We start from the raw sequence: 24,102 nt of genomic DNA, 5'->3' as shown, positions 1-24,102 counted from the left end.
CACCCAGAGCTACAAAATCACATACATGTACATGATCTAGCACTGCAGAGCCAGCCTGCCATAGTATAAGTGCGGTGGGTGGTCCTGAAGCAGAGGATCTAAGCTTTCAAAGCCATGCCCAGAAATAGGAAGGCAGGGAGGAAAAGGAGTAGTCACCAGGATTGCCCGTGGTCTCCCTGCAGCAGATTTGTTTCCCCCCAATACTGACTTACCACTCATTGGGGTTGATTTACTAAAACTTAAAAGTGCAAAATCTGGTGCAGCTCTACATAGAAAGCAAGGTTATTTTGGTCAAAGCTTAACTAAACAAGCTGAAGTTAGAAGCTAATTGGCTACCCTGCAGAGCTGCACCAGATTTTACACTCTCCAGTTTTAATAAATCAACCCCATTGTTCTGTACTGTCTGTGCCTCTGTGGGGAAGCAGGCATGTTGGTAGCTTCCTCATGTCAAAGCCTCCAAGTAATCAGCCTCCCCAAGCCTCCATGGGGAAGCATGCCTTTGCTTCCTCATGTCAAAGCCTCCAAGTAAAGGTACAGTGAGCAGCACAACAGTGAAATCAGCACATTTTACTCCTGAGACTAGCAGTCAGAAGCAGCAGTGCCTTAGATCTCACACAGCAGATATAACGTGTGAGGCTGCATGCACATAAGTGCATAAGCTCACTCATTTATTAGGGAGTGGACTGTTATTTTTCAAGAGGAATTTTTGTCAAAATTTACATTTTTCAGAGTACTGTTTAGGAACAATTAACATTTCTCAGTACTCTATAGCATTGCAAATCTTTAATTTTGTTCAAGTTTTGTTCCACTTTAAAGGGTCACTAAAGGAAAAAAAAATGTTGCTTAAAATTAATGTCTGCAAGGTAGACAGACAGAATAGTGTAATGATTCTGTTAAAAAACGAGTAAATACCTATTAAATTCCTTCATCTATTTCACCTCCAGCATTGTAGTTTCTGTTCTCTCATTCACTTCCTGGTTTGCATCGCTCGTTCATGTAAGAACTACATTTCCCAATATGAATTGCGGCACGCCCAGTAATTCACACCTCCTTGAAGTCTCTAAGGCCGCGTACACACGGCCGAGAAACTCGACGGGCAAAACACATCGTTTTGCTCGTCGAGTTCCCTGTGAAGCCGCCAAGGATCTCGGCGAGCCAAATTTTCCCATTGCCGTCAAGGAAATAGAGAACATGTTCTCTTTTTGGCCCGACGAGATCCTCGTCGGTTTCCTCGTCGAAAAGTGTACACACGACCGGTTTCCTCGGCAAAAAAAAAAAACACAGCAAGCTTCTTGCTGGTTTTTGCCGAGAAACTCGGCCGTGTGTACGAGGACTAACACGTAGAGAGCGTCCTACCACACAGGAGGGGGTGAGCACGTTACAGACCACCGCAGTAAAGCCTCCCATTACGGTGGTCAGTAAAATCAGACAAGCAGGAAGTGAACAGAACAGAGAAGAAATAGAGCAACTTCTGAGCAAAAACGAACAATGAGGAAGTGAAAAGAGGAATGTCTGCAGGTAAAGGATGCTTATTATGAAAAAAAAAAAAAAAAATCCTTTACAACCCCTTTAAGCTTCCTTAACACTAATAACATATTTATTCCCCCTAAATGTTCTTAATAAACCAAATCTTATGGAACCACTGTATTATACAAGGCAGAGAGCATGAACTCGCAGTATCTGTCAAAAATCCAAATCCAAAATGATTTCACTTTCAGATCAGGCCAAGTGCTAGACATATTTGGATAATACAGGCTGTGCTTATTTACTGAGGGTCCATGACAACTTTAATTGACATTATAGAGCCATTTATTTTATTGCCAAGAAACTGCTCTAGAATTATTCAATTACTAAATAAAGACTGTAGCTTAGTATTGCAACCCTAGTCAACTAAAACAAACTAGTCTGCCTGATAACATAAACAGAAAGCTGAAAAGCAGAAAGGCCGAATGTGAGAACACAGGCAGGATGGAGATCATTTACAGGAAACTAACAAGTGCTTTTATACATGTTAATGTGTATGCTTAAAAAGTAACTTCACTTTTATTACGATTTATGTATATTGCAGAGGCTTAAGGGAACGTTCACTTTTAATATTTTTTTAAATAAATGCACATTTTTGCAGGTAAAAAAAAAATGTGCATTTATTATTTTTTTTTTTTGCATTTCTCCAGCGATCAGCAGATTGCTGATGCCATGCAGGTCTCCTGCACTCTGTCAGTGCATCAGCTTACCCATACATCCCGTGCAGGTAAGCCAATACTCCCCGACATACAGGAACATTTAATGAACTACCACATTGCTCCACAGCACCATGGTAGTTCAATGAGAATACAAGCCAACAGCCACTAAGGATGTCGGGGCTTGTAGTTCATTCAGACATGACTAGGGCAGCCGGATAACTTACCGCACCAACCAATACAAGCATATACCCCTTAACATTAAACCTTTCCCAATAATCACACTGACACCTGCTGGATTTAAAATGGCCTGGTAGGCCTTTATTAACAAATACAAAAACTGTATATATATATATATATACACCATCATATACATATATATATCACCCAACTTTAAATATTTAACCTATTCCTCAATTGTTAAACCTTTTAACCATACCTTGGTTGTCAGTCCCCCTGACAACCCCTGATCACTCTTTTGGGCCTGTGGTACCCTCTTAGCTAACGACATGTCCCCAGTCGCGACTACCGACTCGAAGACCTAGCTGACCACAGACCCACCCACTTCTCCCCTGGTGGTCCAGACTGACACCAGACCACCAAGGCAGACACCATCCCTGTAACTATGCCCCCCCACCGTTTTTACCTAACCACCGTCTATTTCTACCAAACGGCAGGGGAACCCACCGCCATCCTGTACTGTCAAAACCACCTAACTCCTATAATTAGGGCGGGAGGGTGGGACTTCTCTCCTTGCTTCTTCCCCCGGACTGATGCTGCCCCTCCTCCAGCATCACCTAGCTCACTGAACTCTCCTCCCCCTCTCCTCACCTCCTCCAATAGTTAATTTCTAGGATCCTATTAACCACCCCCTCTAACTTTAACCCTTTCTACACCTAAGTTCCCTACACCCTGTCATGCTGTCCTCCGCCTCCATTGCATTGCAGCTACGAACTTGTCTTGACTAGGGCAGCCGGATAACTTACCGCACCAACCAATACAAGCATATACCCCTTAACATTAAACCTTTCCCAATAATCACACTGACACCTGCTGGATTTAAAATGGCCTGGTAGGCCTTTATTAACAAATACAAAAACTGTATATATATATATATATACACCATCATATACATATATATATCACCCAACTTTAAATATTTAACCTATTCCTCAATTGTTAAACCTTTTAACCATACCTTGGTTGTCAGTCCCCCTGACAACCCCTGATCACTCTTTTGGGCCTGTGGTACCCTCTTAGCTAACGACATGTCCCCAGTCGCGACTACCGACTCGAAGACCTAGCTGACCACAGACCCACCCACTTCTCCCCTGGTGGTCCAGACTGACACCAGACCACCAAGGCAGACACCATCCCTGTAACTATGCCCCCCCACCGTTTTTACCTAACCACCGTCTATTTCTACCAAACGGCAGGGGAACCCACCGCCACCGCGGCACAAGTGGGACCACCTCACACTTGGGCCCGCCGCCACACCAGGAAAGCCCTCCTAACGCCCTCCTCCAATCCCAGAGCCCAAAGATCGATCCCGATCGGGTTGAGATGAACCCCGTCCCCCCTCAGGTACCTCCAAGTCTCAACTTCTAAATCTGAATGGCGAACCGCTATCCCACCTTGCTGCACCACAAACCTGCCCACCTCTCTGTTCACCTTTATCCGGGCCTTATCCAAACGCTCCAATGACCTGGCCTCCCTCCAGGCCATGCGAGCCACAATATCTGACCAAACAATGATCAGGTCAGGGAAAGAGGCCCGCAGTCGGCGTATATCCCATTGTATGTCTTTGATCACCTGGCGCATCGGCCGGACGCTCAAATCATTCCCCCCCGCATGTATCACCAAAATGTCCGGGGCCCTGTCTAAGCTAGCCCCCCTGTGAACTTCGGGTAACACCTTCTGCCACATGAGACCCCTAATCCCTATCCATCGTACCCTTCCTTCCTCCCTGGGCACCCCCAGCTGTCTCCCCCCAGGCTTGACATCCGCCCTTCTTGCCCCCCAAAACACAAATGAATGTCCTAGGATCCAAATCAGACAACCTTGGGGATCTGTAAGACATAAAAGAGAAAAACGATACCCAGCAGGACCAAAAACAACCCCCCGAAAACATTAACATCAGCATTGTCAACCACCGATACCTCATTGTTTACAACAAATGAGGCCGTACATACAGTTTATATCTATTAGACTCCCATCTGCCAATCCGCTTTACAGAATCTGCAGGCAGGCCTCCCCTTGCCGCTTCCGTTGCTGCCCCTATTCGAAACGAATGCGCCGAATATTCTCCCGGGACTAGACCCCCCTCCTTCAGACATTTCCGGAACACCGCCGTAAACTGGAACCGAGACAAACATTCCCCTTTTTGATGGATGAACAGAGCCTCCCCCCCTTTTGGGCGAACGCCCAAAAACCGCCTTACCACCTCAACCGGGCATGTTAGTGGACAATTCCCCCGGAACAACTCTATTTTTACGCCCCTACCTAGTTGATCCGTCTTCGAACGGCTAAGCCAAATCACCACCGATTCCTCCAGGCACCTAACGTCCTGCATTCGTAGTCCTCCCCCCACCACCTTGGAGGGGGAAACTAATTCCCCCACCCTGAATGCCCCAAAAAAGGCCAGAACGAAAACAGCCCGAAAAAGTATCTGCTCATAAAGCGATGCGCAAACCTTTTCCAAATTCCCCAATACCGTACCCAGGACCGCGAACGACACCGGACGCCTGGAATCCCGTGTAGTACTGCCCTTCCTGTATCCCTTTAACACCCTGCGCACCACAAAGGATTTTGTAAAATCCCTGAGGCCCGCCATCTGAAATAAAAAAGCCAATGCCGCCATCTTTTTGCTAATGGCGCCACCCGAGGTTCCCCTCTCGTAATTGCAGCACACAAAGTATAAGACCAACGACTGCAGGTCTTCTGGATCTTCCGACCCTCCTACCTCCTCCCTCAGTGCGGACCATTCCTGCCACACCTTAGAGTAAGCTCGCCACGTTCCCTCGCTGATCGACTGCCGAATCAATCCTGCGGCGACTCCAGTGCAATGTCCCACAACTTCTGAGGACAGGGTTCCCCCTGCCCCTCTGCCCCTGGCGCCAGGATCCGGAATTCCGCCCACTGGAAACGAGATAAAGCATCCGCCAATCTGTTATCCACCCCAGGAATGTGCACCGCATATATCAAGGCATTCACTTTGAGACACTTAAGTACCAAGTACCGCAGTAACCTAATCACCGGGGGCGAGGATGCCGATATGCTGTTGATCGCCCACACCACCCCCATGTTGTCGCAATTGAAGCGCACCTTTTTATTCCTGAAGAACTCCCCCCACAATTCCATCGCCACCACGATGGGGAACAACTCCAGCAGCACCAGGTTCCGGAGGAACCCTGCTGCCCTCCAAGACTCCGGCCAGGGCTCCGCGCTCCACCGTCCGTTGAAATAGGCCCCATAGCCCACTGACCCCGCCGCATCGGTAAATAGAGCCAGGTCAGCGTTGCTGACCGGCCCCGTCTGCCACATCGAACGACCATTGAAAGAGTCCAGGAACGTTCCCCAAACCCTCAGATCGTCTCTCAGTTCATTGGTCAGGCGCACAAAATGGTTTGGCACCCGGACCCCTGCCGTGGCCCCTGAAAGCCTTCGGCTGAAAATGCGTCCCATGGGAATAATCCGACACGCGAAATTTAACTTCCCCAACAAGGATTGGAGCTCCTTCAATCGAATCTTCCGCTTCACCCGGGCCTCACTGACCTCCCCCCTCAAAGCCCACACCTTATCCTCTGGTAGCCTACATTCCATCGCCACCGAGTCAATGGTGATCCCCAAGAACACCAGCTCAGACGCAGGGCCCTCCGTTTTGTCGGGGGCCAAGGGGATCCCAAAACGTTCCGCCAAATACTGTACCGTACCCAACAGAACCCCGCAACAGCGGGAGTCCGGGGGTCCTATGCACAGGAAGTCATCCAAATAGTGGATGACGGAATTCACCCCCGCCACTTCCCTGACCGCCCATTCAAAGAACGAGCTAAACGTCTCAAACAAAGCGCACGATATGGAACAACCCATCGGCAGGCAACGATCAACAAAATACTCCCCCTGCCAGTGGCACCCCAGCAAACGCAAACTAGTGGGGTGCACCGGTAACAGCCTGAAGGCGGATTCCACATCCGTCTTTGCCATCAAAGCCCCTTTCCCGTACTTTCTAACCCAAGACACCGCCGCATCAAATGATGTATAGGTAACCGCACAACTCTGCGGATCAATACCATCGTTGACCGACCCCCCTTTTGGGTGCGACAGATGATGTATCATCCGAAATTGACCCACTTCCTTCTTCGGAACTACGCCCAACGGGGACACCACCAAACCCCCCACAGGTGGTTCCCGAAACGGGCCGGCCATCCGGCCGAGCGCCACCTCCTTGGCCAGCTTAGCCGACACCACCCCCGGATGTCGCAGAGCTGACCGCAAATTGTCCGCCACCGGAGGGACCTCCGCCAACGAACTCGGAATCACGAAACCCTCCCCGAACCCCTGCTCTAGCAAACGCGCCGCCGCCCTGTCCGGATACTTACTTAGAAAAGGCAGCATCCTTTCCAGTCTCACCGGCGTCATTCCCTTTTCCAGCGCCATCTCCGGCCCGCTTCCCCTGTTTGAAACACCTATTGAACGCGTGCGACCCACCACACCCTGAGCACTCGTGCTTGAAGCGGCATGATCCTCCAAAACGACAGGTTCCGTCGTTGAACTGCCAGCACACCCCTTTCTTTTTGAGGGCCGGCGATCCCGCGGAGGAAGCGCCGCCGGCCCCCCCAGGAAAGGACTGGCCCGCCGCCCTGGTCGAGGTCATCAACCTCATCCACAGGCTAATGTCCTTATGGTCCCAGCGGATGGAGGGACGCACCGCCCTGCGCTGACGAAACTGTTCGTCATACCTCAACCACGCCAGACCCCCGTACACCCTATGCGCTTCGTGAATGGCATCAAGGTAACAGAATAGGGCCGTGCATTTCTCGGGGGCCTTTTCCCCGATCACGCTAGCCATAATCGCAAACGCCTGTAGCCAATTCGTAAACGTCCGCGGAATGAGCCTATACCGACGTTTTTCTTCCTCATCCTTTTTGCTCTCGTCCGGCTTCACCCGGTCGAGGTGAAATTTTTCCAACGGGAGCAGGGAAAATATTTCCACAAACTCGTCCTTCTGAATTTTCTCCCTCACCTCTGGCTTAAGATGGGCACCCAACGGCCCTTCAAAGCAAATGTAAATTTCCCCCCTAGCCGCGTCATCCAGCCGCACCTTGTCCCCGTCCTTGTCCTTGTCTTTGTCCTTGCGTTCCGCCGCCGTTCCCACGCCGTCCTTGTCCGTCTGTGTCCCTGCCACGCCTGTCCCTGGATTCGCCGGCACCGGGGGAGGGACAACTACCGCTGTCAGCGCCTGAACGGCGGGGGCAGGAACCGGGAGGGGGGGTACTGGCACCGGGGGGACCCAAGGACCCAGCGGGCTCGCAACCTGGGGAGCACCCCCATCTAGCCTACGTAACAATTCCCGTAAGGCATCCCACACACCCCCCTCCCCTGAGGGACTAAGCACCGCCACCCCCCCACTAATGTCCTGCGCACTAACCCCACCCCTACCCCCCGCAACCACATTAGATGTAGTCTTACCGGTTCGGCGCGGCCGTGAAGGTCCTCCAGCCGACAGGTTCCCATAACGTCCATCCTCCGCGGGGTCCTCCGGCAGCTCCCCCTCTTCACTGCTGCTGGAACCGGTCGCCGCCTGCCCGTGTGGTCGTTGACGAACCTCCTCACTCCTTCCCCGACCTCTGGACACAGCTGGCGTTGTGACAGGTATGGGAGCCACCACCCCCCGAGGGCTCTCGTCTCCATCGCTGCTGAACTCTTCAATCAGATCATCCCTCAGCACTGCGGCTGCAGCCTGAGCACCACTGCCCCTCCGGTCAACCCTCCCAGACTCCGAACGGTGCCTGGAGGCGGGACCTCCCGACTGACGTGACTGGCCTGGTGTCGCTCCATCTGCATCCCTGAACGCATCCCCACCGCGTGCGAGGCCGCCGCCTGTGGACCGAGCTAGGCCGGCGCCTGTCTGAGGGTCCTTCCCACGCCGGGCCGCCCCCCCGACCGGAACATCGCCACCGGGGACAGCCATGTGAATCTGGGCCTGCACCAACACAGGGGAGGTAGGCCTGGGCACCCGAGAGGCTCCCCCGCGCTGCGCGCTTCCCGCCCCCCCGCCCCCCGCCCGTGTAGTGGCAGACTGAGATTGCTTGGCGGGGGGGCCCGACGGGGGCCTACTGGGACTCCGCACCCGACGCTGTGACCTGGGGGTATTATCTGGGCTAAAGCGCTCCGGCGGTATCGACCGCCTCGCGCGCGTTGAAGCAGGCCTAGACCCGACCGGGGCCTGCTGCACCCCCCGCAGAGTGGCGGTGATCTGGCTTTGCAGCCAGTCCGCGCCGTGGACCTCCGCAACAGCTTGAAGCTGCGCTAACAACCCGGCTACCTCTGACATTTTTCTTCCCTTCCTCGCCTTTTCCACAGATGACCCAGAGCGCTGACCCGATACACAGACAGGCTGCAGGACTTCTCTCCTTGCTTCTTCCCCCGGACTGATGCTGCCCCTCCTCCAGCATCACCTAGCTCACTGAACTCTCCTCCCCCTCTCCTCACCTCCTCCAATAGTTAATTTCTAGGATCCTATTAACCACCCCCTCTAACTTTAACCCTTTCTACACCTAAGTTCCCTACACCCTGTCATGCTGTCCTCCGCCTCCATTGCATTGCAGCTACGAACTTGTCTCACTGAGCTGTGTGTCTGAATAACGCCATGTGGACGGAGCCCAAACAATGGCAGCTAATACAGGGAACTTCTCCCCGAATGGTTGCCACAGGGAGGGGGAGGGGGTAAATTCTCCCTGAATAACTGCCACATGGAGGGGGGTGGGCAGCGGATGGCGACTGCAGCACTGGAAACATGTTACATGTTCCACCCTAAAATCGGGTGGAAACTGTATCGTGTTCCCAAAGGTGTACTTATCCTTCAACAAACTTTGTAGCAGAGTCCTATCTTTTGTTGCTTTTCAGAAATTTAGAAATATATACTTTTACTATGTTCTTTGAAGACTGATTCAGAATGAAGGGACTGGTTCATTATAATCAGCTGGTGCATTCTCTGTGTTCTAATGAGGAAAGCTTTAGAGTCGGTTCACACTAGGGCGACTTTCAGAGGCGACTCCGACACGACTTGAACATGAACCACAGGGCGATCTGGGGCGATTTACAACACAACTTGAAGTCGTCTCCAGGACAGGAGATATTCCAGTGGCCAATAAAACAACAATCAGCTCTGGGAGAGGGAGGGGGAGGGAGGAGGGCAGGAGAGATTTGCCTGAGAAATGTATGTTATCTTCCTGGAAAGTCGCTTCAGATAAGACAGTGATCCGACTTCTGAGGCGACTTCCATTGAAATCAATGGGTACAAATCGCCTACAAGTCGGATTGAAGTAGTACAGGAACCTTTTCTGAAGTCGGATCGCCTTGAGTCGTGTGTATTAACACCGCTCCCATTCACTTCCATTGTTTTTCTCTACAGCGCGACTTGGAACGACTTAGGGCGACATGAAGTCGGATCGCAAGTCGCCCCAGTGTGAACCGGCTCGTAGGGTCTTTATTCCTTAAAGCGATATTAAACACAAACTGTTTCATTTACAATGTCCCTTCTATTTCTGTATGCGAATGATGACCACGTAATTATTTTCATTGAAAAAAAATCTAAATACATTTTTCCTAATCGATATACAGCTGTTACATGACTCAGATCTTTCCACGCTTGTCTGCAGGGAAACATAAGCAGTAGGAGCTTCTAGTCCTCTGCTGTTAGTCACATGTTCAACATAAAAAAAATGTCTTTGGAATACAGAATAAAAACAAATACATTATATAAATTAACGGTTTTAAATTGGCATACACATATCTATTTGAAATCAAATCTTTTATTTGTGGAAAAAACATGGTGTGAGTGGATTTCTGCCAGTCACAGGCTGTGTCACACCCCTCCAGCCTGTGTCTTAGAATAACAGGGAGGTGAAACCTCCATTAATCAAGATGTAATATCCCACCCCCATTGTGTTTAGCTGATTAGTGGGCAAGCCCACATGTGTGACTCTACAGTCACATGGGCCACTCAGATGTGATAGGGAGGAAATGCTCAGCATAGAAACTCACTGAAAACTGAGCATGTGCAGAGTTTCTAAGGCCTCGTACACATGACCGTGTTTCTCGGCAAAAACCAGCAAGAAACTTGCTGTTTTTTTTTTTTTTGCAGAGGAAACCGGTCGTGTGTACATTTTTCGACGAGGAAACTGTCGAGGAACTCGACGAGCCAAAAAGAGAGCATGTTCTCTATTTCCTCGACGGGAATGGAGAAAATTGACTTGTCGAGTTCCTCGACAGCCTAACAAGGAACTCGACGAGGAAAACGATGTGTTTCGCCCGTCAAGTTCCTTGGTCGTGTGTACAAGGCCTCAGACTGCTCTGCAAAAAAATTTGCTGAATTGGGGGTATGAAAAGGAGGTAGAGATAGAGAACAGCAGGATCAACCAGGTTTTTTGCAGAACACAGAAAACAAATGAGTGAGCATGAAAAGCATGTCAAAAAAGGATTTAATGATAGTTTTTTTATGATGTGAGTTTAGTGACACTTAATAAATAGATAAAGTGATACTATAGGTTTGAATAAAAAAAATAATAATAAAAAAAACATGTTATACTTACCTCCACTGTGCAGTTTGTTTTGCACAGAGTGGCCCCGAACATCCTCTCTCGGCTCCTCCCCGCATCAGATAACCCCCTCTGGGAAGCGTTCTCCCAAGGAGGATACCTGTGTCCAGCATTAGGCGTCCATAGCTGCCGAATGCAGGACTCGGCGCCCGCGTCATTGTTTTTTTTTTTTTTTACAGCAGCAGGAGCCAATGGCTGTGTTACTGTCAATCTATCCAATCAATGAAGAGCCGAGAACCCGTGAAGAGAGCGACGGCGGGATTGCGCCCACGGAAATTCGGGGGTTCAGGTAAGTACAATGGGGGGCTGGGGGCAGGACACTGCAAGGTGTTTTTTTAACCCCTTCACTGCCAGTGTCATTTGCACAGTAATCAGAGCATTTTTACAGCACTGATCGCTGTAAAAATGACAATGGTCCCAAAAATGTGTCAAAAGTGTCTGATGTGTGCGCCATAATGTCGCAGTTACGATAAAAATCGCATATCGCTGCCATTACTAGTAAAAAAAAAAATGCCATAATTCTATCCCCTATACAGTATTGTAGACCGAATCGCAAAAGGTGACCTGGTCTTTGGCCAGCAAAAAGTTCCGGGGCTTAAGTGGTTAAGGTGAATAAATGCAAAGGTTTACAACCCCTTTAACGCTTGGGAAACTGAAATTCCTATTGCCTAAAATAGGGTTGTCCAGATACCGATACTAGTATCGGTATCGGGACCGATACCGAGTATTTGCGGGAGTACTCGTACTCGCGCAAATGCTCCCGATACCTAAATAGAATACTTTTTTTGTATTTATCAACATGTTCTATGAAAATTCTTTGAGTTTTTTACTACTGCGTGACAAGCAAATAAAACATTTTTATTCATTTTTACTCATTTTTATTCTTTTATAATGTCTTGAGTTAGAGTTCTTCATAATTCTAAAGAAAATATCCTTAGTCTGTATTGTGGTTTGAAAACTGTCACATGACATTTAAAAAAAGTATCGGTATTCGGTATCGGCGACTACATGAAAAAAAGTATCGGTACTTGTACTCGGTCCTAAAAAAGTGGTATCGGGACAACCCTAGCCTAAAATGACCTAGGGTGCCTAAAATTTCATTTTTATCTTACTGCAGACTTCTGGGAAAACCAGTGAGCCAGTCACACAAGTAGCAAATAAAATTCCTGGGGGCATTATTGGTTTCCATATTGCGTTGAATTTTACAGAAAATTACAGTGGCTGCAGATTGAAAATGAAAGGTAATTTTAACAACAATACTTTACAACATGGCTTGCATATGCTATATTATATGCTATATTATTTTTATTTGCTATTTTGTGGCTCAAAAGTGGAGTTACCCTTTAAGCATAAATGTGTGACCTGCTGGGAAATATAAAGAAGGGTGTACCTAGTGCCCAGGGCTCAAGTCCTGCGGGAACGCGTGGGAACTGAGTCCCTGCACTTTTTTCGCAGCAGGAACGCAGTTCCCTTTGCAGGACTAGAGCAGCCGGGAGCAGCCGAGCCAATCCTTCACTAAGCGGCGATGCCCAGCTCAAGTCACTGTCAGGTCCGCGCTAACTCGCGGCGGACCTCCGCAATGTCTCCTGGGAACAATGACAAAAGCTCCCAGGAGACATTGCGGCCTCGAGGAAGTGAAGGAATATCCGCACACTACCCGATGAATCCATATACAGGAAGCGGCCAGTAACATAAAGGATTACTAAGGTACAGTGGATCGAAGAAAAAAAAACATGCGGTTTAGTAATTATGCAGATGCGCGTATCATTTTTTTTTTTGGTGGGGGGAGTGGATCTTGGGTGGGAGTTCCCACACTTTATTCCCTAGGATTTGACCCCTGCTAGTGCCTGAACACAATCTTAGTTTTTATTCAAATGACCCCAGAACTCCAAAAATTGGTATATTCTATTATGCAAATCTTGATTTTGGGAGGAGAATAGTATGTTTGCATACCCCCTTCCAATTCCCAAACCTTGCTATTGGCTGCTAAATGTAATGGACGTCCTCATTGGACAATAGCAAGATACAGATGGAAGATGGAGTACACTTTAAACTTTTACTAGATATATGACAGTACTCGTGGTCTTCTATATGCTTGCTATCTTCCCGCCAAAATAATGTAGTTCCCCCAAGGGTGCCTCAAGCAGAGAATCTCATTTTTTTAAAGGCAGAAAACCTCTGCCATAAATTTAATGCTTTTCTGAGCCTTTTACGTATTTTTGCAGCCATCCTATAGCACCTGAAATAAGCTGAGGTTTGTGATTCCTTTTTTTTGTCTGCATTACCTAAAGCCATATCTCTACTGACTTTTACAGGTACTAACATGAACTAGACACATTTCCCCTGTGTTTCCAGTGCAGGCCAGTCTTATATAAAATCAACAAGGAAAAAGTATAGCTTTGACAGCTATTACCAGTCATGCTTGAAACATTATCGACCATAGCTAGTGCTTCCGATGAAATATTCATTTATGGTTTGCTAAAAGTAGAAGAAAAAAAATAAATGAGGTGCGATTTGCGTATAGAGAGATACAAGTCCAATAAAAACAAGTTGCTGCTTCAGAGTCACAGAGGACATTAATTCTAACCACAGACTACATAAATGACAAGCAAACATTGTGGGAAAACAGTAGCAACTCCTCCAAATCACTAGAAACATTCGAGTCCTCAGGGCAAAGCAAACATTTGTTTTCAATCAGTGGCTCATTATGTACTCTGCTTGATGGAGAATCGTATTCATGCCATCAGTTCAACAGTTCTCAAAGTTTCCTTAACTTTCTACAGGTTACATCAGGCATTCTGTCGCTGCTTTATAGAACAAAGTCATTCTAATTACATTTACAGCTCAGACGTACAGTCTTGGCTGTGAGAAAGGCCAGTAATACACTGAAGGCCTCTGGCAGCCAAGAGGTAACATTAAGCACGCTTTTTTTTCACACATTCTAACACACTGACTGCAGCAATTTTGCTTTGAGAAATCGCATTTACTAAAGGAATTATTTGTTGAGGGACCACATTTACTAAATACTGTATTTATTGGCATATAACACCCAGGAAATAAAGGGTAAACTGTGGATGCGTGTCATACGCAGGTTGCTGTGGACGTTTTTTTCCCTGAAACTTCCCTCTTAAAGCTAGGGTGCGTGTTATACGCCTGTGCGTGTTATACGCCGATAAATACGGTAATCACAAACAGATGATCTACATTAGCATTGTTCACCGACATTTAATCTTGTATTTTTTAGTCAATATTGCCTGGTAGCTTCTGAAATTGGTGAACTGATCTAACCATGCCTGCCAATGTTTTCAAATAATCACCCAACACTTTACTACTTAGTGTAGCTCAAATACCAAAGGCCGTTGTGCAGAAATGTCTTAAGCCCTGTACACACGACCGGTTTTCTCGTCGCGAAACAGTCCGACGGGAATCCCGACGGGAAAATAGAGAGCAGGATCTCTATTTTTCCGTCAGGCAGTTTTCTCATCGGGAAAACTGTAGGGGAGCATACACACGTCCGGTTTTCCCGTCGAAAGGCTGTCATGGCAGTTTTCCCAACGGGAAAACCGGTCGTGTGTCCGAGGCTTTAGAGGTCCACATAATATTATATACCAAATTGACACATTTATCGAAGTAGAGGGGTGTTATAGCAGTATAAAAAATTATTACACTGATATGTTATGCCAAACTGGGGCTTAATATATATAAATATAGTCACATTGCTATAATCTTTTTATATGGATTATAAACTGAAGAACCTTGAATAAATGGTTGTGGAACGAATCATTTAAGTTTCCAATATTACTTATGGGGAGATTTGCTTTGATATACAAGTGCTTTGAATTACAAGCATGTTTCTGGAGCAAATTATGCTCGCAATATAAGGTTTTACTGTACAAAGAAAAATGGGAAGGTTGTTTGGCTAGTTGTTTGGCTGTCTCTGGTGGCTTTCCAGCCAAGAAACTAGTATTATCAGAAGGGAAGTCAGTAAAAGCAGGCTGGCTTCGCACTGCAGTAATGTGCATTACCACAACACACAGTGGCGCACTTTGCATGTATTAATGTTGCACTGACATTTGTTTAATGGCTCCCCAACGCACTAAAGGAACGCACATGCATTGTAGCACACCACAATCCATGGTAATACACGACAGGGTGGTGTGGTGCACTGCTTCAGAAAACATAATGCAGGTGCATTTTCTGGTATAATGTGGTGCATTGCCAAAAAAATTAAATGCATGAACTACCTTAAAGCTGTGCATGTTAAGATGTTTGCATTTCTGCACTAGACTAGAAAAGTCTGAATGTGGCCCTAGGTATTGACCCAGAACAAACGTTCAGGAAAGTAAGACAGTGAACTGAAAACTCTCATCTGCATACTCATTTTGGGTCAGTAACTAGGAATGTTCTGAAGTTTTTGTATTGGCATGACAGCAAGGCAATTAAGAACAAAAGATGATCAGGACAACCGCACTCCAATCCAACGTGTCTTTAATGTGAAAAACTGGAAACAGGCACTACAAGTCACAGCAACAGAACCTAGGACAACTGACGCGTTTCACACTAACTTTAGTGTTTACTCATAGCTATGAGTAAACACTAAAGTTAGTGTGAAACACATCAGCTGTCCTATGTTCCGTTGCTGTGACTTGTAGTGCCTGTTTCCAGTTTTTTACATTAAAGACAGGTTGGATTGGAGTGCGGCTGTCCTGATCATCTTTTGTTCTTAATTGCCATGTGCATTGTTAGAACCCTCAGTTCCTGAGAAGAAGATTTGCACCCAACAAGACCTGCCTGGAGCAGCAATCTCTGTCTCATGACAGCAAGGCAGTTGGCATTTTCAGGAGAGAGGCTCAACAATAGAAGCCTAAAAACATTTACAGAACAGGTTTCCAATAAGTGAACTGGCAAACATCTGTGTGCCCTCCTACATCCTAAAAGCTTGAAGTTTTATCTATTTGCACCAATGCTAACTCAGTACATCCCAATGGACCTAGTACATGATTGGTATAGGCTCAATTGGATTTCACTATGTGAAATTGTGATTGTTATTCCAGCCATTTTACAAGTATGTTAAACTCACTGACAGCCCCCTATGTTGAGTGTTCCACCTTTAGGAGACAACGGGCTCAAATAATCATCATTAGTGAAGATTGGCTCTGAAGCCACCTTCACAAAATGCGTAGATTACAGGGACTGAATATAACAAGTACAGAAAGAGATTTTATAGTAAAATTGGTAATAAGTAATAAAGGCAAAGGTTATTTCCAGAGCAATTCTTTACTTCTATGGACAATTCTAAGAAATAAAGTAACATTTTCTATACTGGCTCTTCCAAACCAAGTAATTTTCTTCTTATAGTGACACACAGCAAGGAAGCTCCTCTCCTTTAGAGGACGGATAGCCCTTTTCTCAAGACAGTACTAGGGGGCATCTCTGTGCTCTTTTCTAGGTTGGCCCGGTTAAACAGTAACCGATTGGATGCAGCCGCTGCTCGGGACAAGAATATTCCACATGGCCTCACCACAAAAGTCAATTAAAGTGGAGTTCCCCCCTAAAAATTAACTTTCTATTAACAGCTTGCCTTTAATGTAAATAAATAAATAAATAAATGTATTTTATTTTTTTACTCACTTCTATCTGGCTGTTACCAGGCAGATTTCGTAATCTGCCTACTTCCTGGTCCTAGGTGGTTCAACTTCCTGTCCTAAGACCCCATTGCCTACTGGGAAATGATGACACTCATTTCCCAGGAGTCTCTAGGCATTACTGTGCCTAAAAATCGACCAGCATGCACCTCTCGCTGAACACCAGGAAGAAAAAGGAACTGTGCTTCACATGCCCACACATATGATGGATACGGCCACAACATGAGCTGGAGGATATAAGGCAAGTGTTTGCAATGATTTCTGGAACGATTGGGGAGCTATTGATATGTTTTAGGGACTATTTAATGTGATTAATGTGATTAATCATGGCCGGAACTCCGCTTTAAAGTTGAGTTTAGTTGGGCTGGGTGGTGCCAACAGGGCCGTCAAATGAACACATTTTTGCCAATTCGGTGGAAATGGACGAATGGATGTAAAACGGGGAGATGACTCTCCGCCTAACAAAGTCACAACTACATACATATGAAATGACCAACAGCTTTCCTGTTTTATAGACAGATGAACTAAATACCTTTATCTTTATCATTTAATGTTTGACACTTTATTGTCTATATTTTAATATAACGCGTAATAAATATTATAATGTCTAAAAAACAATAAAAACAGGATATAAACTATGTAGCCATGGTTATTTCTAGTATGCATGAAATTATTTGCATAACTGCAAAACCCAACTCTAGAGCATTTAGCAAATATCACAGATAATCACAGTAGCTGAGTTTTGTTTACGAGCTTCCAATGTGACAATGCACACACGAATTTGGCTAGTTTTCTATCATCATTGCTAAACACATGACTGTAAATCAAAGTTTAATCGGGTCAAACACAAAACTTGCATTAACAATGGGGGTTATTTACGAAAGGCAAATCCACTTTGCACTACAAGTGCAAACTACAAGTGCAAAGTGCACTTCAAAGTGCAGTTGTTGTAAATCTGAGGGGTAGATCTGAAATGAGGGGAAGTTCTGCTGATTTTATCATCCAATCAAGTGCAAGCTAAAATGCTGTTTTTTATTTCCCTTGCATGCCTCGGATCTACAGCGACTGCACTTCTAAGTGCACTTTCAGTGCAATTTCACGTGTACTTTGCACTTGTAGTGCAAAGTGGATTTGCCTTTAGTAAATAACCCCAAATAAGTCTACATAGATGAATATATCTGTGGTGAGCATCCCTATATAGGGGCACCTCACATGAAAACCTTAAAAGAGATGTATGGGATTTTTTTTTTTCAGAATCATACTTACCTAGATGGATGCAGCATTGCTCCAATGCAGCGTCTGTCCCCCGCCGGCTCTTACACTGAGTACTGAGCGATCTAACACCGCCGATCACTCGGTTGTAGGCATGTGCATTTCGTTTCGTTCCGAATCGAAATTCGGACAAATTTTTCATTATTCGGACATTCGGATGCATACGAATTCCCGAATTGCAATATTAATGAATTTACCGAATCCGAACTAACGTTTTCGATTCCGAATCGAAAACCCGCGGACGAAATTCGTTCGGAATTCGAAAAAAAAAAAAAATTGGATCGGAATTCGAAAAAAAATAAAAAAATATATATATATTTTCGAAAACAAATTCTATTCGAAAAGAGACTATTTGTTTTCGAATCCGGTCAAAATATTTTTGAATTCCACCGGATTTTTCGAAATTCGGTCGAAAACAAACGAATTCCAAAAACGGACGAAATATTTTCGAATTCGACCGGATTTTTCGAAATTCGGTCGAAAACAAACGAATTCCGAAAACGAATTTAGCACATGTAAGGAATCTAACTTAAAGCGGGTGTTCACCCTATAAACAAGAAAAAACATTTTTTTTTTCTTCTAGCATAAAATCAGGCATTGTAGCGCGAGCTACAGTATGCCTGTCTCGAATTTTTTATCCCCGTACTCACTGTGTAATCATACATAGACGATTCCGACTGCCCACGGGGAATGGGCGTTCCAATCCAGACGGAAGGTGATTGACGGCCGGCTCTGGCGCGTCACGCTTCTCCGGAAATAGCCGAAATAGGCTTGGCTCTTCACGGCGCCTGCGCATAGCCTGTGCGCAGGTGCCGTGAAGAGCCGAGACCTACTCCGGCTGTCTTCGGGGAGCGTGACGTGCCAGAGCCGGCCGTCAATCATCCTCCCTCTCCATAGGCACGCCCATTCCCCGCGGGAGTCGGAATCTATAATGTACCAGTACACTGTGAGTACGGGGATAAAAAATTCGAGACAGGCATACTGTAGCTCGCGCTACAATGCCTGATTTTATGGTACAATGTTGACATTGGGTGAACTACCGCTTTAACGAAATTAATTAAATAACGAATTAAAACAAAACAAAACAAATTTTTCCCTTTTGCACATGCCTACTCGGTTGTCACATTTCCGTGATCAGAGAGCTGGTGACTGTCGGTCACTGCTTTCTGCTCTGCCCCCCTCCTCGCTCATTGGAGCACTGGGCTGTGGAGGGGGCAGAAGCGACTGTCTCAATGGCTCGCTGAAAGGTTGAGTCGAATGCTGGTCCAGGCATGTGGTCGCGATTTTGCCCGAGCCTGGACAGCCTCTGTGACGTCAGCAGATAGCCTACTGTCTGCTGAAAACAGGTCAGAGCAGTGCAGAACGATGTGCACTCCTTTGTTCCATAGGAGGAGTACAGTCAAATGAGCTTTGGCTATACTTCTCCTTTAAAGGAAGAAAACATTTTCATTAGTTTACACCGATACAGATAGAATGTCAGCTAATGTGCAAGGATATGTTGATCCAGTACTTTCATCTATTACCAAGCAACACTTCACTTGCAGTAGAAAACCAATGAATGCCATAGAGGACGAGTGCTGCCAAGTATGCCAGATATTATGACCAGTAAAGCTTTTATAAACACTTTTCTCCTAGCAGGAGCAAAGCAGATTCAAAAACACATCTATGCCTAGTTTTTGCAAATACATATAGGTGTACTTAAAAGTGGGGTATGCCTGTATTTAATTGGCTAGAATATTTAAAAAAAAATTCTGCCCATTAAAATAATAAAAAAGTGCAAGCACTAAACATGCCTTGCACTTAATTGTGTTTACCCATAGGTTTAGGTGCATCAGGCATTTTTTATACTGAAAAGCTCCTCTCCTGAAGGCGACTTTGGCAGGGTTTTTTTTTTTTTTTGTTTGTTTTTTTGCCTCTAAACACCTGTAAATGCCTATAGTGTGCATAGACACAGTCCAACATGGAAGCTTAAACGCCTGTAAAAGCAGCATTTTTTAGCTCAAGTGTGCATAAGGCCTAATATAAACAAGACAACCTTCCACAGGTTTTAACCTGATATATCTTTCCAACCCTTATGCCCCATACAGACGGTCATTTTTTGTGATGAAAAAAAAATGACGTTTGAAGTGATGAAAAAAAACGACATTTTTGAAACTTCATTTTCAAAAACGATGTAGCATACACACCATCATTTTGAAAAATGATGAACAAAGTGACGGCACTCTAAAGGGGAAGTTCTATTCGCCTTGAGGCTGCTTTTAGCTGGTTACTTGTTAGTAAAAGATGATTCGTGCTTTTTTGTCTGTTACAGCGTGATGAATGTGCTTACTCCATTATGAATGGTAGTTTTACCTCCCGTCTCAAAACTTGCTTCTGGGCATGTGCGGGTTTAAAAACGTCGTTTTGCCCACACACTATCATTTTCATTGACACAAAAAATGACATTTTGAAAAACGACACAAAAAATTCGAGCATGTTCGAATTTTTTTTTTGTCATTTTTCAGAAGACATAAAATGACATTTTGCCCACACACGATCATTTTAATTGACATTTTTAAAAATGTCATTTTATTTCATCACAAAAAATGACCGTCTGTACGCGGCATTAGGCTTCATTTCCATGGACATTTTTGGACGTTTTTACAGCCACTTTTCTGAGCGTTTTTTGCAGCTTCAAAACGGCTCTCCATGTTAGTCTATGGCCTCATGCCCACCATGACGTTTTTGAGCTGTAGATGGCTGAGTCGTTTTTAAGCTGCAAAAAAAACTGAGGACCAGTGCGTTCTGAAGCTCCAGCGTTAGAGCTGTAAAAACGCAAAAAAACGCTCAAAAACGTGCAAAAACGCCACTGCGGCGTTTTTGAGCTCCAGCTCAGAAAAAAAAAAACATGGACAGGCGTTTTTAAGCTGTAAAAAAGGCTAAAAAAAGTGGCTGTAAAAACTGTAAAAAAGCCTTAAAAAAAAAAAAAGAATCACTAACGCTTTAAAAATGTTTTCTTCTCTGATAATCCAAAGCTGCAGACAAGGCCATAGTAAGAGCATGAGCTTGGTCTGCTAATTGGGCATTCCTGCACAAGATTTCAACTATAACAACCCCTACTGTAACAAATATCCGCTTATACCTTGTGTAGTCATAGCCCTGCATGTATTGCTGACAGTATAAAATAAGAATGCTACAAACTGACAAATGTCAAACTGTAAACTTTTCATTATAATCACATACTAAAATATATATATATATATATATATATATATATATATATATATATATATATATATATATATATATATAAAAAACTGTTTATTATGCAATCGTGTTTAAATTATTTGCCTTCCGGAAGATTTACCCCCTTCATGACCAGTCCTTTTTTTGCGATGCTGCGTTACTTTAACTGACAATTGTGCAGTCATGCAACACTGGAGCAAAATCTCATTGATATGGGTTTTTTTCTACACAAATAGAGCTTTCTTTTGATCACCTTTATTTTTTTTTTTTTTTTTTTATTATATAGAAGAACACAGACCGACAATAAAAAATAAAAAAAGAACATACTCCATAAAAAAAATCCAAAAAATCTAATCTCTGCTACATGTCTTTGGTAAAAAAAAATCCCAATAAGTGTATATTGATTGGTTTGTGTGAGAATTATAGTGTCTACAAGCTATGGGATGTATACTGGAATTTTTTTTATACATATATATATATATATACTAGTAATGGTGGCGAGCAGCGACTTATAATGGTACTGCAATAGTGCAGCGGAAAATCTGACACTAACTGACATTTTGTGGGAACTAACTGCCACTGACATTATTACAATGATCAATGCTGATAATATACACTGTCACTGTACTAATGACACTAGGCAGGAAGGGGTTAACATCTAGGGTGATTAAGGGGTAAATGTGTGCCTAACAAGTGTTTGTGTGTGTACTGATTTTACTGGGTATCTAGTTGTTTTCATTCCCTGTTTAGCAGGGAATGAAAACCAACTAGATCTCCTGTCACTGAACACAGCTCTGTGCTGTTTACACTCAGGCCCCGTACACACGGCCGAGGAACTCGACGTGCCAAACACATCAAGTTCCTCGGCCAGTTCAGCCCTGAAGCCGCCGAGGAGCTCGGCGGGCCGAGAGCTCCCATAGGACAACGAGGAAATAGAGAACATGTTCTCTATTTCCTCGCCGAGGTCCTCGTCGGCTTCCTCGGCCGAAAGTGTACACACGGCCGGGTTTCTCGGCAGAATTCAGCCAGAAACTCGGTCGGAAGCTGAATTCTGCCGAGGAAACTGGTCGTGTGTACGGGGCCTCACAGATAAATTTGTTCCTGGGTGCTGGTAGTCAATCACTGCCCGGAAATGCAGGATCACGTATATATATGTAATGTGCAGAGCGTCCGCCCTATAGCAGTAAAGCTATTCACACAAAAAAAAAGTAATGTTTTTTAACCACTTGCTTACTGGGCACATATACCCCCCTCCTGCCCAGGTGAAATTTCAGCTTTCGGCACTGCATCGCTTTAACTAACAATTGCGCGGTCGTGCGACGTGGCTCCCAAACAAAATTGACGTCCTTTTTTCCCCACAAGTAGAGCTTTCTTTTGGTGGTATTTGATCGCCTGTGCGGTTTTTATTTTTTGCGCTATAAACAAAAAAGTGAGACAATTTTGAAAAAAATACAATATTTTTTACTTCTTGCTATAATAAATATCCCAATTTAAAAAAAAAAAAAACATTTTTTTTTCTCAGTTTAGGCCGATACGTATTCTTCTACATATTTTTGGTAAAAAAAAAAAAAAAATCGCAATAAGCGACTGGTTTGCGCAAAAGTTATAGCGCTTACAAAATAGGGGACAGAATTATTTTTTTTTTACTAGAAATGGCGGCGATCTGCGATTTTTAATGGGACTGCGACGTTATGGCGGACACATCGGACACATTTTTGGCGCCATTCACATTTATACTGCGATCAGTGCTATAAATATGCACTAATTACAGTATAAATGTGACTGGCATTGAAGGGGTTAACACTAGGGGGGTGAGGAAGGGGTTAAATGTATCCCTGCTTAGTGTTCTAACTGTAGGTGGAGGGGGGGGTGACTGGGGGGTGACCGATCTGTGTCTCTATGTACAAGAGACACAGATCCGTCTCCTCTCCAGAGACAGCACCGCTGTCTCTGTGTAAAACGGCAATGAGAGATGATCTCATATGTTTACATATGAGATCCTCTCTCATTGGCCGCACAGATCGCCTCGCGAACGGCCACTCTGATTGGCCGTTCGCGGCGATCTGTAATTGGCTGTGTCCGAGGGACACGGCCAACACAGATTTTCCCCGCAGCGCGCTCTGGAGCGCGCGCGGGGACCGCCCTAAGGGGCGGACGTCAATTGACGGCAGTTTGGAGATTGGGATCCGCACTGTAGCCGTCAATTGACGGCAGGCGGATCCCAAGTGGTTAAATAGTGTCATAAATACCCAAATTTGTGTTGTTACCCTATCTACAAAGCAGCACACACACATGAATGGGAAAGGAAGAGCCAGTATTGTTAGTCTAGATCAGCCTTTCTCAACCTTTTCAACACAGAGGAATCCTTTCTGCTCTCAGGGAACCCCTGCTAAAAGTTATTACCGTATTTATCGCGGTATAACGCGCTCTGGCGTATACCGCGCACCCCCAAAGTGGCCCCCAATCCTGTGGGAAAAAAAGATTTTTTGTTTTTTTGTACTTACAGTTTTGATGTCTTGCGCAGGGTCCATCTGCGGCCTCGTCGGGTCCGGCGTCCTTCTGCGGCTTCGGGCGTCCATCTTCGGCGGGTCGGGCGTCCATCTTCGGCGGGTCCGGTGTCCATCTTCGGCGGGTCCGGTGTCCATCTTCGGCGGGTCCGGCGTCCTTCGGCGGCGTCCTCCCGCTCGTTTCCCGCCACGACTTTGAATACTGCGCCCGCATATAGCGAGCGCAGTACACTCGTGAATCTTCGGGCAGGCTCGGGCGCCTCCTGCACTGACGTCCTGTACGCTCAGGACGTCAGGACGTCAGTACGAGAGGCGCCGAGACTGGCCGAAGATTCACGAGTGTACTGCGCTCGCTATATGCGGGCGCAGTATTCAAACTCATGGCGGGAAAGCGGGTATCGGCGTATATCGCGCACCCACGATTTTGCCCTGATTTTCAGGGCAAAATAGTGCG

General features: G+C 45.6%; 2 protein-coding genes across 4 annotated transcripts in view; both read right to left on the bottom strand.

Moving 5' to 3' along the window:
* The window catches only part of KCNQ5 (potassium voltage-gated channel subfamily Q member 5), a 751,481-nt gene that overhangs the window by 710,634 nt on the left and 16,745 nt on the right, over positions 1 to 24,102 (bottom strand). The gene's annotated exons all lie outside the window — the stretch shown is intronic.
* On the bottom strand, positions 2,386 to 8,459 carry LOC120937029. 2 transcript variants are annotated; one of them, XM_040349946.1, is made up of 3 exons: positions 7,869 to 8,459; positions 3,607 to 4,249; positions 2,386 to 2,847 (listed from the first exon to the last, which is right to left on the bottom strand). In XM_040349946.1, exons 1-2 carry the CDS (start codon positions 8,368 to 8,370, stop codon positions 3,654 to 3,656), a joined length of 1,098 nt encoding a protein of 365 aa, XP_040205880.1. In that variant the 5' UTR covers positions 8,371 to 8,459; the 3' UTR covers positions 2,386 to 2,847; positions 3,607 to 3,653. The 2 variants fall into 2 exon arrangements, with proteins under 2 accessions (XP_040205880.1, XP_040205879.1); XM_040349945.1 differs by having other exon boundaries at positions 2,386 to 4,249.

This window comes from Rana temporaria, chromosome 4, assembly GCF_905171775.1.
Source record: "Rana temporaria chromosome 4, aRanTem1.1, whole genome shotgun sequence".
Lineage (NCBI taxonomy): Eukaryota > Metazoa > Chordata > Amphibia > Anura > Ranidae > Rana > Rana temporaria.
The sequence above is the reverse complement of the archived record's forward strand: the minus strand, read 5'-3'. Positions and strand labels throughout refer to the sequence as shown.